Source organism: Aspergillus costaricaensis (assembly GCF_003184835.1).
Source record: "Aspergillus costaricaensis CBS 115574 unplaced genomic scaffold BO79scaffold_14, whole genome shotgun sequence".
NCBI lineage: Eukaryota > Fungi > Ascomycota > Eurotiomycetes > Eurotiales > Aspergillaceae > Aspergillus > Aspergillus costaricensis.
The window spans coordinates 263,281-279,044 of record NW_020291814.1 but is presented as its reverse complement, the minus strand read 5'-3'; the positions used below and the strand labels follow the sequence as shown (position 1 = coordinate 279,044).

Here is a 15,764-nt window from a genome sequence, read left to right as displayed (position 1 = left end):
GCTGTCAGTTGATCCTTCGCCTCTTCTTCCTGCGTGGCCTCTGACCACCATCTCTTCCAACCACCCACCAACCATCTTCTTGAGATCTAGAGAGACATATCCAGAAACTTACAATTCGAGTAGGACCTTTCATGTTCTCCCTTTTCGCCATCCTCTTCTTTGGTTTTTTTTTTTTTTTTTTTTTTTTTTTTTTTTTTTTTTTTTTTTTTTTTTCCCTCTTTATTTTCCTCCATTTTTCTCTCCACAGTTTCGATCGAAGGAACGGAATTCCAGGCGACATGCAGCTGGTAATAAAAGGCGTGGCAAAGTCAGGATGCGGATTGAAACTCCACTCTTTTCGTCATCAGTATCGTCGTCAAACTTGACAAAGCTTCGCAGAGCATGCAGTGATTGGCTCTGTTTCTGTCATTGTTGAGGCTGTGGCCCTTCTCTCATGGCTTGCGGGCTTCATTGCGGTTGCTGTTAATGTGGGGAGTAATCCATGTCTGGCAGAAGAAGATCATTGTGTGTTGCTCAAAATTGCAATAGTCTTCGGCGCGTTAGAATGGCTACTATGTATGATTACGACGATTCCGACCATCAAGCCTGTCTTCAACATGCGATACTCGATAGCATGAATTCCACTGTGGGGAGAGTTTCGGTTCATGTTGTGGCTCAGAGAGCCCATGGAGGAGCTGACGAAGACGATTTGAGCAGGAGAGCTCTCAACCGGCGAGGGTCTGTGCCTCAGGAGAAGGGCTTCCGTCACACGAGCTGGACCACTGACATTGGTCTCTATGGTTGACTGAAGTATTTTGACTCCGACATGCGAGGCTGACGGTTCGGAAGGAAGAAGGTAGATGTCTGCGTTGTGGACAAGGATGTCGAGTCGTCTGAAGGCTGTTTCAATATGAGACCTGGTGGCCTCGATTGAAGGTCCAGAGGTCACTTCTAAGGTCACTGTCAACACTGTTCTCTGAAATCCCGGCAGGGAACGAAGGACCTGGATGGCTTAATTCCCGTCCGCCGAATGACGGCACCTCACGATGATGTGGAAATTGGTGATGAGGAGAAGCTCTTTCGCGGTGGCGAAGCCGAGGCCACGGTTGGCACCTAATTTTGCTCGTGGGCCTACAAGGACCATCGACTTTTGAGGCATGAGGATTATACCAGTGATGAGAACAATTGGCACGGTCCCGATCGCATTAAATGCTGCGTTGAAGATGTGGTTGAGAAAGGTACTGAAAAAAGGGAAAAGGCGGGGGGGGGGAGGCAGGTGGAGATTTCTGTTGAAGAAATAGATTAGGAGGCGATGACTACCAACACCTAACTTGTTTGCTTGCTTCCGTCATTTCCTCTTTGTTGAACCGCCGTATAAACTCAAATTTCCGCGTTAGCCTCCACGTCATTGGGCATGCTCTTCTAGTGAATTATCTGAAAATTATGGTATGATGTGTACTGCCTGCACAGTATCCGATCAACCTTGCTCCCAATCCTCTTAGGTTATCAGACGTCAACTAGCTCATCCCGCCTCCATTGTACCAGCGTTGTAGTTCCTTCTCACTAATAGCCGACTCCGACCACCTATTTCTGACTAGATCGTCCGCATCTCTAATGACTTCGAAGTCCTGTCAACTTACACACACAGTGAAGACTAAAAAGCATAAAGGAAATACCAAGTGAAGAGGCGACAACTGTGCTCGCCAAGTGCCCCATACGAAAGAGGGAGATTGAAGGAGAAAATATGATCTCGCAGTTACTTAGGTCTGGAGAAAGCAATGGATCCTCTACTTTTCTGGCTTTCAGGCGGGGATGTAGCTCTCATAAATATCCCAGCTCCTCGCCCCAGTACTGTCAGCGGTATTCTTGACATGTAACCAAGCAGACTAACTAGTATTTGTGAGCCAAACTGCAGAGGCTGGACTATTACTGATTCGGCAAATATTGCATCTGGTTGAAGCCCCAGCTGGTCAGCCAGCAGTAGTGTCTCGTTGGTAGCTTGCAGGTATTACTTGGCCTACGGTAAAAAGTACTCCATGATTGTCGAAACCTCAATTAGAGCTGAGGGGAATAACCTCACCAGCACTGTATACGCTGATGATGCATGCGTCGAAGCCTACCAATGCACTATCAGACTGACTTTAATAGTCCTAGTCCCGTTCATCGCCGCTGCTTCTGACTTTCTATAGTGGTAGCAAGAGGCATCCGCGGCTGTCATCTCAGCACAGACCTTAGGAGGGGGTGTGGGCAAGAAACTTTCAGTCACCACTGCTCTGCAATATCTTGCTCTTGCATCGGTGAGTGTCCTGATTAATTATCCCAGTACCTGTTGGCTCCATTGAAACCATCTCATGACATAGTCGCACGCCCTCTCAAGGCCCGACGGCGGAACCAGAGGCATTGAAAACCGCCATTCGAGACAAGAAGGAGAGTTTCCCTTTTATTCTGTTGCCAGTTAACGCTAGTGGGGTCCCGGCTGGGCAAATGGGGAGCAACTAAAATAACATGGGAACTTAATCCGTTTTTTTCACTGGCAAACTCAGGAAGGCTCATTGGGCGTTACTGACAATGGCGGTAGTTAGTAGACTTGGTCGTGGATTATAGATCACAGAGAAAGCAAGCGTACAAGTGCGGTGGAATGAATTGTGATACGGAGGACATAACAGTGCTGCGGAAAGGAGCTAGATATGAAGTTGAGATGCTTCCCTCATTACTTGGAGGAAGCTGGTGTAACGATGGAGTATGCAGTGTATACTTATGACCGGCGAGCCGAGGTTAAAATTCACTTGATTCCCTGAATTCCTTCAGAGCCGGGCGACCGTGTAAGAGCAGTCCTTATGATTACCTGTTTAGTAGACATCCACTCCAGCCAGGGTCAGCTGACCCTTCGCCTCTTCTTCCTGCCTGGTCCCCGACCACCATCTCTTCCAGCCACTAATCCAACCTCTGGAGATCTACATAGGTCGGATTTCTACCCTCAACCCTTCGTCTTCAGATCAACTACCGTACTGCCAAGAGGTTGGAAATCCTCCTCCAACAGCCAGTCTAGGGATCCTGCTTCGTTGTTTCTGCTCCAGACCAGGGCACGAAGACGCGCAATGCTATTTCCTTACTATCTTATCGGGGTCTTTACAAGATTGTACGGCGTACTAGTTGTACTAGCTGTCACAGTGCGAGCACTAATTATTGTGCAGACTTTTATGCTGTCACACCGACCTGGAAGCAGGACTGGCCTTACAGAAACCCAGAGAACTCTAGCGAAGTGTCAGCCATCGGAGCAGGAACAGACAGCAGGGTATCAGAAAACACGAATGTGCTCAAGCAAGAACTACGAATGTTGTATGTATTCTGCCAGCTGCATCCTTGACATTGCGCCGTGCTGAATATTGTGATTTAGACGAGGCGTAAAGCCTGTTATTTCCGCTGCTGCGTAAGTTGGCTATCACTCCCTCTCTTATGATTCCACTGACAAAGCCGATCAGGCTTAACATCTACCCCCAGAGATGTTCAAATAATTCCTGTGGAACAATGACGTTGCCTGCACACAGCCTCTGGTCATACTGGCATTATCAGCATGTATGTGTTCATGCCAATGAACTGGTCATCAATCTCACATGCCTTCTTCAGATGCCTCTCGCTTCTTCCTTATATCCGATACTCCTTCCATGCCACCTTTTTGGTTATCTTTTTGGTGTCTATCTCGGTAAACCACCATGCCGCCACTATCACCTTTACGGCTCTTCACGACGGCTGCGATTGAAAACGTGGAATGTATGTAACGCTCAATCTCACCTTCAGAAGACCTCAACGAGGAACTAACACTATACACTTATGCAGGATCAAATGATAGCGATAACAATCTCTATGTACTTGCTCGTCCATTTCTATTTAAAGTGGAGAGTCCCGAGAAACTGGTGAGTCTGAAGCAGAAATCCCCCGTTCATCGTCAGCGCCCCTTTGACTAACAGTCAAACTCACCCCATATTACAGAGACCTCTGGAGTTATAGACCCTACATTTGATGTGAGATGACAAGGAACTCTAGCTAGAGTTCATCAAAAGAGATATGCCGCGATGGGACGAATATCTCACACAATTAGCTTGACCGGTTTGCCACCAAGGCAGGTACCAAGCATTAGAACTGAGCCTCCTTTGAGCCTCTACGTGATGTGTTCGTTCGCCAAGCTGAACTATCATTTGTTAGAGTGTGCGCCAGCGTTTTCAGCAGAGCTGGCAATCTAGGGAGGCGAAGAGTCACCACATATTTGCCTACCTATGGTTTTGTCGGCTCTGTTACCAGCAGAAGTGATGGACAAGGGAGTAGGATAGAAAATCTTACCAACTTCTTCACGGCCTCCGTTCCACTAGATGCTCATAGTCATTCAATGAATTTGTGAAGGAAACAGGCTTCACTTTGTTTGGGCTGGGAATCGTCTCGATGAGATGAATGTTACGAGGTAATCTCAAAAGAGAAGACTACATAGTAATTCAATTTCAATTCCTGATCCCCTGAGAAAAGATTATAAAAGGCAGTGCCGCTTCTCTCTTCTTCTTTCTCCCCTCACTTTACATACAAGTCGACATGTTCCTCTATTGCTTTAGAATAGTGTCACTATCGCTACAAATTTACCTCGTTACCTATTAGCATGTAGCCTAAAGTTTCTAGTATTACTAAGCTGCAATAACAAAGAAATCTCTCTATTCTTTCAGAAGGTTTACCACTAAACCTGGAAAGGCTATTAGATGAAGCCGACAAGGACGGTTGGATATTATAGTCATTCTCAATAATGAACATCAATGGAAGCTGCATTAGAGGCAGGAAAGCTAAAGAATGCTATTATAAACGGGAATTTAAAGATACCGAATGAAAGCAGCGGAAACTTTTATATAGAATTAAAAAATGAAGCAAATAATGAGGAGCTGAGGTGCCACTCAAGGCACTACAAGACCGGTGGCCTTACCGGATATAATGTTCCTAGGCCAGGAAGAAGAATTAAGCAGAATTAGCCTCACGGAAACTCAAATAGCTCTCGATAGAATCGTTACCCGGCGTAACAGAAACAGACGGCGAACTATAAGACGGCACGAAGGTGTTCAAGCAAAGATTATGAATGGTTGTTTCAAGACGCATGACTACTGATCCATGTTCGTACAAAGTGTGGTAAGTTCAATTTCCGCGGATGCTGAAAGACCACATTGGAAGAGAAACTAAGCATACGTACAAGCAGGCTTTCGTTACGGCAGCTGGACCAATCTTTAAATATAGACCTGCCCGAGCCACCCCAGCAGAACAAGTGACGTTGCCTGTGCACAACCCACCGAGAATTGTAATAACACAGTGGATGCTAGTCAATTGCAACCTGTTCATAATACATTTAGTTCCGATACGCTGGACATAGCTAAAGATAATATCAGGATAGATTCAAGCCATACTGGCAATATTATCGAAAGCCACCGAAGTCTTCAACTGGACAGGGACAGGAGCGAGCAGGCACACATGGGAGCTCACGTGGACACACGGAACGAAGCTTTCGAGGGATCGCATGAAGAACGCGGGAGCAAGAACACGTGATGTCGCCCACGAGGCATCGACAAAGGACTGGCGACGAGCATTCTGATTGGTCGATTGGATTTGGGAATAACTTCACCCTTTTATCGTGGCTGCGAGAATACAGGATTACGGTACTGGTCTGGTCCGAGCTTGCTTAGTAGTACAAAAGGGGCTGTTACGAACAGTCTGATATGCTATGTTTATGAGGCTTACAATAGTTATGTCTGAAAACCCACCTTAAGGGCTAAAGTACATCGAGATTGACTAGATGAGGTAGGCTTGAAAGCTGGATAGTCCTAAGCTCGTAGCCATGTTGACTCGGGCTCTTTAATCTTGTCACCACTTGTGTTCCGTAACTTATGCAGCAAAGGAGAACATAACTGCTGGGTGTACCGAGACAATCATGGCATATTTGGTATATTGTTTGGCGCTTTCTCTGTAGATACAAAGTCCCCAGATATATCCCCTGCAGTGGTTGGCAGCTGTTCTGCGTGGCCAGTAGGTCCACATTGGGGTGAGTGTCTCTATTGATTTTGGGTAGAGATATGGAACTGATGTGGTAAAGGCTTTCTCTGTAGACGCAAAGTTCCTGGGTACATCTCCTTTGGCCTCGCTGGCAAGAAGGTTCGCGTCAGTCCATGTCTACCCCAAAGTAAATAGAAGCACTCATGCCTAATGTGGTAAATCTTTTCGCGGATTTCGCTGTAGATGCAACTTGGGTTCTGGGCAGTGTTTGTTGACTGAGATGTTTATCCCACATCTTCGGGGAAGTTCTAATCAGATTTATATTAGCAGATATGAGGGACCCAGAGGTATATATATGTTTTCGTACCAGTTTGGTCAGCTTCAGGCGTGAATTTCTGGTCGGTCGGTTTTGCGCCATAATGGCAAGGTGAAGACCGATCCCAAAATTGAAAATAACGCAGCCTCCCGCGAAAGGACGACGCGGACCTGCCTTTGATGAGCGAGCGGATGAGCTGCTGCCGGATCCCGGAGTTGTTAGAGAGATGATATCATTATCGACAGCTCCTCCAACAAATATAGTGTACTACTGCGCGCGCTCGGACCGGAATCTCTCCAGCTCCGAGCCTACTGTAATCTCAAGTGACTCTGACAGTCTGGGGGTGCGGTTTCCCATCCCCTAAATCCTCATCTGATTCCGTTTCTCTCTTCAAATTCCCTTCTCTCCCCAACTACTGATGTCTCCTTTATTACTGCGGCCCTTTAGGCCATTGTGCAAATCCACAAATGACTGAATTTGTCGCGTCTTGCGTCCCCTAAGCCTTGGTAGGTCGTCTCTACAGGCTTATTATTCTGCGCATTCAGTGTCTTTTTTCCCCTGCACTCAATATTAACGAGATGGCTATTTAGGGACCAACTTCCCTCGCCCCGTCGAGACCTTTGACGAGGCTGGTTTCCCTCAATACGTCCTTAGCCAGGTCAAGGACCAGGGCTTCCACCGTCCCACCGTTATCCAGCCTCAAGGTTGGCCTATGGCCCTCTATGGTTATGACTTTGTCGGTATCGCTGAGACGGATTCCGGAAAGACCCTGACCAACTGTCTTTCCGCCATCGTTCACATCAACGCCCAGCCCTCTATCGCCCTCGGTGACGGCCCCATTGGGAACAGCACTCGCGACTGCGATTTGGATGATATCTCTACTTTTTATCCCAGCATTCATCGGACTACACTTCATTGCAGGACGGCAGACAATGTGGCCCATTCATCCCGATGTCCATGGGATGAACTTCTCGCAGGGCCTGGCCTTTCCGCGTTCGATAGTGCCGCGAGTTCTGGAACATACAGGCCTGATAACCGACTGGTTGGTTGATATGATGGCCGAGGCAATCGCCGACGAAGAGGAATGGAATCGTAAATAGATGTCAAGGGCAGAGACCTTTTGTTGCGTGCTGTGGCGCAGAAGAAGATGGAGAAGATTTGCCGGTTGACTGAGAAATCGAGGAAGATGCGTCAATAGTCAGAGGTACTACGTTGCACATAGAAAATTATGGGTACAGAGTCATACGTACACAAGAAAAGTGGACTCAGTATAATGGAAGTCCTATTCCACTTTCAGATTTCTGTCAAGTGTACCGTATTCATCTCCCGCGTCGTCCCTGTCACCACCAAGGCCAGTACCTCCTCTAGCACCGTCTCGCCCTTCTGCTCGGGAACAAATGTGTATGGAATACACGTTAATCAAGGAAGCAGTAAACAGAGATTTGAGGCATACAATAAAGGAAACTCCACACATTGGCGCAAGTAAAAACGAGCAGTTGAACATGGCGCGAAGGCATTTGAAGTACTAGGACACTATTTCAAGGGCTTTTTCGGAATCGGAATAGGTTCGACAAAAAATAATTACTTCAAAAAATCACTGGATGGGAGTCTTACCAGTATTACTCAAGGAATTTCATCACAACAGGCTTCATGTTCTTCCACGGGTCTTGAATAAAATGGGGCTGAAAGTAGGTTATAATACTATTCAGAGTCTTGATCACGTCCGACTATCTGATCAGGTCATCGTTTTGAGACTGTTATGATTCGGTGCGGTGTATACATAAGGCGCGGTAGGGGTGGCCTATGTTGACTCACTATGATCCTCTTATTATTTTATTCCACAGGCTTTTATGATCCAGGCCTGGGCACTCCTGGCTTAGATGCCACACTAGGAGGAGGGTTCGCGATGACTCGGTTATTGGTGCTTGCGGTTGGCTTTGCAAAATTTTCAATGTGAGGAGCTCGAATTTCCTCGACTGGGAATCCCAGCTTAGGCTGGCGTTCAAGAACTTTGATCTCATCATCGCCCTGTAGCTTCCCCAACCAAGTGCCATACACGCGAAACACACAGCGTGGCACAATGGCTCGTATCAGATGACACTAGAGAGATTGGTGTATACCAAGAGATTCCCCGGCATAGTATACACGATGCCATCGAGGCAGACGAGGACATTCGACGTTGTAATATGTCAAGCATAATAGTATTAGAGTATCTCCGGTTTGCCAAGGAAATACCACAATGCTCTAAGAAGCTTCGTCAAGCCCAACTGGTACTAGAAACTTGGTTGTATCTGTTGATGAAGGTCCAGCAGCCTGATAGCGCGTGAACAGGGCCAGAGAATCATTCCATCCCTCTTCTCCAACTTCAAATGGATATAGAGGCGACATCTCGACAACGAGTCTGCTTTCCAGGCAATGAGCCAACAGAATGCGACCACGGCGGTTTCTCATGAACGAAAATAGCATGACCTAGATGATGAGAAGCAAGAAGGGTTAGCAAATATAGAATCGTGAAAAAGCTTTCCCATAAGAAATGGAGATGGCATACAGGCACGACAGCATGATTTTTAAAGTCTTTGTTCTCCAGTCGACTGATCATTACAAGGATGATAACCAAGATCTCTTCCCTTAAGACCATTTCCTCGATGCCATCAACGCCATGAAACATTGAGGCCTTGACGTGTGGTTCTCTTGTTCGTGTGTATGGATTCAATTCTGGGTGAATTCCTTGTCTGAGTGGAAGGAAGCTTTAAGAGTGAGTAGGATAGAGTCGGAGAGGGGTTGCCCTCCTCTTTTTCGGCAATAGGCACAGCGACTAGGCTGTAGGATGATTCGGAACAGAACCACGAAGTTGAGAGTGGCTGTTGGACAGTAGAAACACGAAAAAGCCGGAAAGGAGAAGCCCTCATGAGAAGACTGCTGGCCCCGTGCCTTAATGCGCAGGTATCGATCACAAGGTCTCGGGTGTTCTCGTTTCCGAACTAGGTATCCACAAGATATGGTGTCAATATGGTTCAAGATGCACATCTAGTCTTCAGAGACATGTCTGTATGTCTCGGGAGCCGCAAAGCAGGCAGAGACAACAGCCGACAAGACTAAAAGCGAAGGGATGGGATCATTCGATCGACTCCGATATCTTGGATACAGCCGAAGATGAGGTCGTGGTGAACTCAAGCCATACGAGCGATATTCTGGAAAACCACTGCGGAGAGTTGTTTACTATTGGAGGAGTAGACCTCTCAGATGCCCCACGGGCCCTCGACCGAAAGCACACCTTTCTATATCTGCGGTGGCTTCCAAAATCTCTAGTGAGAGTGAGGGCGTCGAAAGCCCGTCTCGAGAGCCACTGCGGAGAGTGGCTCAGTATTGGATGAGTAGATCTCACGGACGCTCCACGGGTCCTCAACCGAAAGCCTACTCTTTTATAGCTGCGGTGCCTTTCACTATCTCTAGTGAGCGTGAGGGTGTCAGAGACCCGTCTCGAGAACAACTGCGGAGAGTTGTTTACCATTGTTCGTTTGGGCCTGTAGCGGATTCGACCGTGAGAAATAACGTCTACAATGTATTGACTTATTTCATTGAATATGAGAATGGGCACTGTGTAGCTGTAAACTCTTTGTCCTTCATAGATGTTACAGGCTAGTACAAGCAGAGCTGTGGTGTAAGAAGAATTACCAGTATATGTTCTTAGAACGGCCATTTAGGCACTGGTTACTGCTAAGATTAGAATCCTAGCAGGCTTCTTGCAGCTCTATATATTTACTAGAGCTTATCCTTGTTTGCCATAGCCACCAATTTGTGTGCTGTTTCGACCCCAGCCGCCTCCATGTCTGTCAGCCCACGCCTCTGGCGCGACTGATGACTGTACATATCATATTCTATGTGTAATGTAGTACCTCTGACTATTAACGCAGCAACTTCCTCGATCGATTTAGTCAATCGGCGAATTCTGCATCTTCTTGAGCCTTATTCTTGTGCGCCATAGCCACCAATTTATGTGCTGTTTCGACCCCAGCCGCCTCCATGTCTGTCAGCCCACGCCTCTGGCGCGACTGATGACTGTTCTTGAGGTTCTTCTTGATGTTGGTGACCTTTGTGACAGCTTTGACAAGGGGTGACATGAGTACTATCAAAATATTCAGCACAGTGTAATACCAGGGACCTAGCTCACAGAGTACTCACAACATGCGTAATTTTGGCTCGGGCAAGAACATGCTCGAGCACGTTCGTGCCGTCTAATAGCCCGCGGTCTATTTCTGCTCCGACGGCTCACGACATTTTCCATCAGAACGCCTTCTCATGGGCCGGGTGGACACTCAGCTACTGTAGAAACAGTTTACCACACCTTGCTGAGTCAAAATATTCAGCACAGTGTAATACCAAGGACCTAGCCGACGGAGTACTCACAACATTCGTAGTTCTGGCTCGAGCAAGAACATGCTCGAGCACGTTCGTGCCGTCTGATAGCTCGGCGTCTGATCCTGCGCCGACAGCTCGTAATTCTTAAAGACCCTAAGCATAGTTGATGGAACCCTCATCTCATCAGTTACCATAGTCCAGGAAAGAATCATGTATCTTACCTGTGCAATGTTGCAGCGGCATGGATAGGACCATGGCGGCTCTATATCGTATGGCTACAGCATATCTTCAAGACTGACCCCTGGCAAATAGCTGTAAAGTATATATAATATTCAGAGTATGATTTCCACGCCTTGCCTGAACAGATATACTCAGTACCGTGTAAGATTAACAATTCGGCTCACGGAGTACTCACAACATTCGCGGTTCTTGCTCGATCATTTCGTCGCTGCCCGATAGCTCGCCGTCTGTTTCGACGGGTCACGATTCGGTCGGGATCTCTTCAAAACAAGAGAGTAGGCGCTTTGAGCGATGTTACTTGTTCGCTCAGATTCAAGATGAAAGGGAAAGTGGTTCTGAGATAGGAGAGGGCTCTAGGAATTGGGTGATGACTCTAAGAGCTGAGAGGTGACGAAGTAACAGGACTGGTTGAAAGAAACGTCAATCTTGGTCGTGTAAAATAGATTGTCGGCCCTGAGGGATAAATAGAATCAGCGCAAGGACGGGATTTGCGAAGTAAGAAGTGAATGAGTTTTGGCATATCTTGATACCCAGGACTTACAGAGAAATGGATGGACACAGGAATGACGGAAGAGTGTGAACAAAGAAGGTCCTCGCTCAGGACTAGATACTAGAGGAAAGTGCGGATCATGTGACAAGAGTAAGGTAGTAACGTAATGAATGTATTGTGTGGTCTAAGCCATGTATATATGTATGTATGATCAGATTACCCTGATACTAGGACGGCCAGAGTGCTCTTGCAGGATGCCTGCACCTAGAATAAATCTTGTTAGGATTAAACAGGAATTCTACTGATTAAATTATGTTATATACTCTATCTTATGCATATAATAAAAAATAATTAATAGCTGGTTATTAGAACCATTATCTTGGGTATTAGTCTTGAATGGTTGGCAGCCTCCTGCTTTTGCATGTCTCTTCAAGTGAAGATTGGAATAGAGGTGGAAGAGGCACATAAAAGCAAGCGTTTGGAAGGAACGAAAGCAAATGTTGAACTCGTTGCGGTAGCATGGATAGGACCGCAGCGGCTAATATTCAGAGCATGACTCCCACGCCTTGCAACATCCGTGATTCTTGCTCGAACTCGTTCGCGCCGTCTGATAGCTCGTCGTATATTTCTGTTACGACGGGTCACGATTCTATCGAGAGCTCTTGGAGTTTCCGTGAGGCTAACTCTGGTTCCAGGCCGGTGCGATACCATAACAGAAAGTTCATAAAGGCCCCGACAGAGGGTGAGGAAGTTACATTGCGTATCTTCGTGCCCCGGTCTGGAGCAGAAACGACAGAAAAGGGATCCGCGGGCACCAGGCATATTATTTATGCAGAAAGCGGAATTCACGATGCATAACCTCAGAGACGTCGATAAGGTGGTCAGGCACAAGACAAGGCAAAGAGCACCTTGGCGGCTATTACTCGTTCTCTCAGACTCAAGATTAAAGGGAAGGTTGTTATGGGATGAGAGATAGCTTTAAGAAACAAGAGATGATAAAAAGGCACGACACAAGACATGGCAAAGAGCACCTTGGCGGCTATTACTCGTTCTCTCAGACTCAAGATTAAAGAGAAGGTTTGTTATGGGATGAGAAATAGCTTTAAGAAACAAGAGATGATAAAGAGGCACGACACAAGACATGGCAAAGAGTATCTTGGCAGCTCTTACTTGTTCTCTCAGACTCAAGATTAAAGAGAAGGTTTGTTATGGAATGAGAGATAACTGGAAGAAATGAGAGGTGATGAAGAGACATGACACAAGATAAGGCAAAGAGCAATCGGATCCCTTAGATTGGGCAAGAATGGCGGAGCCTGCAGGGATCGGGCCAGCTCAGGAGTGCAGCATCATGCCGTGACATCCGTTTAGCCGCTTGGAAACTTTCCCTTGACTCCTATCCTCTTTTTCTCTTCACTCTTTCTGGTTCATTATCTTCCATCCCTTCAACGGTCAACAGCCAACGGCCGGGGTTATTCGCCAAGTTTGATATTACATTCCTCCACTTTCGTTTGCCACTTTCCCTTCAACATGATTTACCTTCGCTTCCTTACTTGGGCCGTACTGGTGGTGAACTCCATGATTGCAATGGGCGATGGCACTTCAGATATCTATTCGAGTATCTTCGAAGTTGACTTGATATCACCGCGCAACGAGACTTATACGCCCGAGGCCCTGATGCCTATCGTTTTTGCGCTGCAGAATTCACCTCTGGCTTCCAGCTTGGATGCCTACATCACCTGGGATTTGTTGGAAGGCAACAACCGGTCTTCTCCAGGTTCCATCAATGGCGGGCTTCTTGAACTCGCTTCGTCGGACCTCTGGTCTCCCGGTCTTCACTTGGTTACCCGCTTTGTTAATACCCTTCCCTACCCGAACGGCTTCTGGACTTTTGCCTGGACCCTGCATATTGCCGATTGTTCCCAGAATGGCAGTGGACCTCAAGACATCAAGTTTCACAATGACATCGTCTTCACTGTCAGCCTGTCAGGGGAGGCACCTAGTCTTGAAGCAGCTACATCTTCTGGTACGTGCGGCATCCAAAACGCCAATGCGTTGAACGTGACTGCTACCGGGGAAGAATGCGGCTTTCTTGGGCCTAGTCCGACAACCAACCCATGCGCGGCGAGAATCGATGCTTCCGCGGCGTCCAGTATATGGGCAGCGGCGACTGCCTTTGCCTGTAGCCCTTTAGAGCGATCGGCGAACCCCAACGTTACTTGTCCGACTCCCTCATCCAAATCCAACGGCATTGGACAATATGGCATGATCGCAGCATCGACTATGCTTACGCTCTTTACCATGGTGACTGCCCTGATCTACCTTGGGTGACAATGATGTACCGAGACCTTTAGAACGGGCCTCTGAGCTGATAGGGAAAGTGGGTCTTTTTGTTTTTTCCCTTTCAACATGTACTGGCAATGGTAACAGGAATCTTTTGTTTTCGGTACTCTCGGATCAGAATCGTTCACTCATCATCGTGGCAGAAGCGTGTAGCAGTGTTGCGCCCGTCCAGTTTCTGCTGGGAAGCCAGGGCGCACTAGTTCAGCCTTACAAGGTGCGATGATACGGAAAGTGAAGCGAGGGTTCCAAGCCCACGAGCTTGTCTCACTTAACGAAAATGTTGATCTCTGCCCGATTGCCATTCCTCGCCAGAGATCCTTCGGCCGGGAAATAATATCACACAGGATTTTCTATTCGACCTAGCGGAGTGCACCTCAAGGGTCGGTGAATTCAACAGGATGTAACAATACTGAAACCTCACCAATGAAAAGCCAACCACAGTAAGTCTGTCAGCGGGGAGCGGGGTTACTGTGGCAGATAATTGGTCGTCCTGACAAGCTAGCTATGGGCGATTCTTTCCTGGAATTCGGTGACTGATGAGATTAGTGTTCCATCAACCATGCTAAGACCGCCTGCTATTCCCCGAGCTGCGTATGTGCTCTATGATCCTTATCCTATATTCTCACTAACTGAGCTAACTAAGATTGGCCTTTGGTCCCGCGAATACTCAAGCTATTCCAGCAGAATAAATAACATGGCCTGTGCACCACCTACCGAGCCTACCCGCTTTTAAGTCAGAGTATCATCAGTCACGACTGTGACCAGGTATATTGTTGCGAAGCCACGCTACCTGAAGAATGATTATCTAACTGATTTATTAGTAACACAGTCGACCTCTGTGATAACATGCCATTAGAGACGCAGAAGATCCCAGGTAGGCCCCATGTAGAGTGTAATAGAGATTTATACTGATTGTAATTCTCTCTAGTCAGTCACAACCCGTGGATGATTTGATCTTTTTCAATACACCCCCCGACACAGCCGAAGATGAAGTCGTGGTGATTTCAAAGTATCCTTGTCGGGACAATCTCTCTATTTGCCGTGGGATGAACCAGACAGTACAACTTGCCAATTTAGCCCGCATCATTGGGCCCTCAACTCGAGTTGAGCGAGGTGACTGGCCACTGCATAGTACTAATACAATGCCAACAGGTAGTTGGTTACTCGCGTCCGTTTACCATGGCGACTACTTCACACATGTTCATGTACTCCTTGACGATATAGCCTCTGACTGCGATCACCCAGGCCATTCTCGGTCAATTTGCTGGGACCAAGGAGCAGCAGATTGTCACCGCGTCCGGATTGAAGCCAACGATTCGCTTTCCTGGTCCCGCCCAAGGCAAGAGTCACGCCGCTCTTTTCACGATATGTTTTTTTTGGCATCATCCACTCGCTGACAGCCTTCCGACTGGCCGGTAGTAGCAAAGGTATGTTATGCTTCCCCTGCCCGGAGGCTTAGCTCAGGCGCTACCGATTGCGTTGATTGGGGCCTGACACCAACGTGCTCCGACCAGATGTTTTTCACTGCGCCACCAGGACTTAGCTCCCTCGACCCAGGACCTTGGGGGGACATTACACTGTCTGATCCAATTCTAGCGTCCGTCCGAACTTCTGTCGCCAACGGCAATGCCAATGGCGGACCCGTCGCCAACTCCTTGGACTAAGGCACCCTGGCTGGATGCGTGTTACTCAGCTGGAAGACCTGACAATCAAGCAAGCTTTGCGTCTGTTTTTGGATTATAGGAACACGAAACTCTGGACATGTTGATCTGAGGCAGTGCACGCAGTACTAGTCTATGGATAGCTGGCCTAATCCCAACAATGTGGGTCTGTTGACCGCCAACGAGACATCAAGCTATAATCGGGTCAACACTTAGCCCCCATTTGAACTAACTACTTTCTCCAATTTGAAAAGGTAGTTAATAAATGAATGCAAGAGATTTCTGTAACCTGCCGTTCTCCTCACCCCCTCCCCAACAATTTCGCCTCTCACTTCTGAAAATTCCCCCAATATCGCCCCATCTA

The 15,764-nt window shown here is 47.4% G+C and overlaps 5 protein-coding genes across 5 annotated transcripts; 2 read left to right on the top strand and 3 right to left on the bottom strand.

Moving 5' to 3' along the window:
• Positions 1-499: 499 nt before the first annotated feature.
• BO79DRAFT_287216 (uncharacterized protein) lies at positions 500-1,230 on the bottom strand (the record flags this gene model as incomplete). Its single annotated transcript, XM_025688560.1, has 2 exons — positions 1,015-1,230; positions 500-930 (listed from the first exon to the last, which is right to left on the bottom strand). The coding sequence occupies exons 1-2, from the start codon at positions 1,136-1,138 to the stop codon at positions 500-502; spliced, it is 555 nt and encodes a 184-aa protein (XP_025540014.1). The 5' UTR covers positions 1,139-1,230.
• A 5,183-nt stretch (positions 1,231-6,413) lies between these two features.
• Positions 6,414-7,361, top strand: BO79DRAFT_217268 (uncharacterized protein; the record flags this gene model as incomplete). The annotated part of the gene is made up of 3 exons (XM_025683357.1): positions 6,414-6,421; positions 6,574-6,623; positions 6,901-7,361. 3 exons carry the CDS (start codon positions 6,414-6,416, stop codon positions 7,359-7,361), a joined length of 519 nt encoding a protein of 172 aa, XP_025540013.1.
• A 1,193-nt stretch (positions 7,362-8,554) lies between these two features.
• Positions 8,555-8,978, bottom strand: BO79DRAFT_254574 (uncharacterized protein; the record flags this gene model as incomplete). The annotated part of the gene is made up of 2 exons (XM_025686081.1): positions 8,555-8,779; positions 8,859-8,978. The coding sequence occupies 2 exons, from the start codon at positions 8,976-8,978 to the stop codon at positions 8,555-8,557; spliced, it is 345 nt and encodes a 114-aa protein (XP_025540012.1).
• Positions 8,979-10,245: 1,267 nt separating this feature from the next.
• On the bottom strand, positions 10,246-10,924 carry BO79DRAFT_245110 (uncharacterized protein; the record flags this gene model as incomplete). Its single annotated transcript, XM_025685444.1, has 4 exons — positions 10,891-10,924; positions 10,718-10,812; positions 10,493-10,659; positions 10,246-10,436 (listed from the first exon to the last, which is right to left on the bottom strand). The coding sequence occupies exons 3-4, from the start codon at positions 10,593-10,595 to the stop codon at positions 10,246-10,248; spliced, it is 294 nt and encodes a 97-aa protein (XP_025540011.1). The 5' UTR covers positions 10,596-10,659; positions 10,718-10,812; positions 10,891-10,924.
• Positions 10,925-12,926: 2,002 nt separating this feature from the next.
• Positions 12,927-14,693, top strand: BO79DRAFT_217265 (uncharacterized protein; the record flags this gene model as incomplete). The annotated part of the gene is made up of 6 exons (XM_025683356.1): positions 12,927-13,723; positions 13,827-13,953; positions 14,171-14,179; positions 14,242-14,330; positions 14,561-14,613; positions 14,668-14,693. The coding sequence occupies 6 exons, from the start codon at positions 12,927-12,929 to the stop codon at positions 14,691-14,693; spliced, it is 1,101 nt and encodes a 366-aa protein (XP_025540010.1).
• Between the last annotated feature and the right edge of the window lie 1,071 nt (positions 14,694-15,764).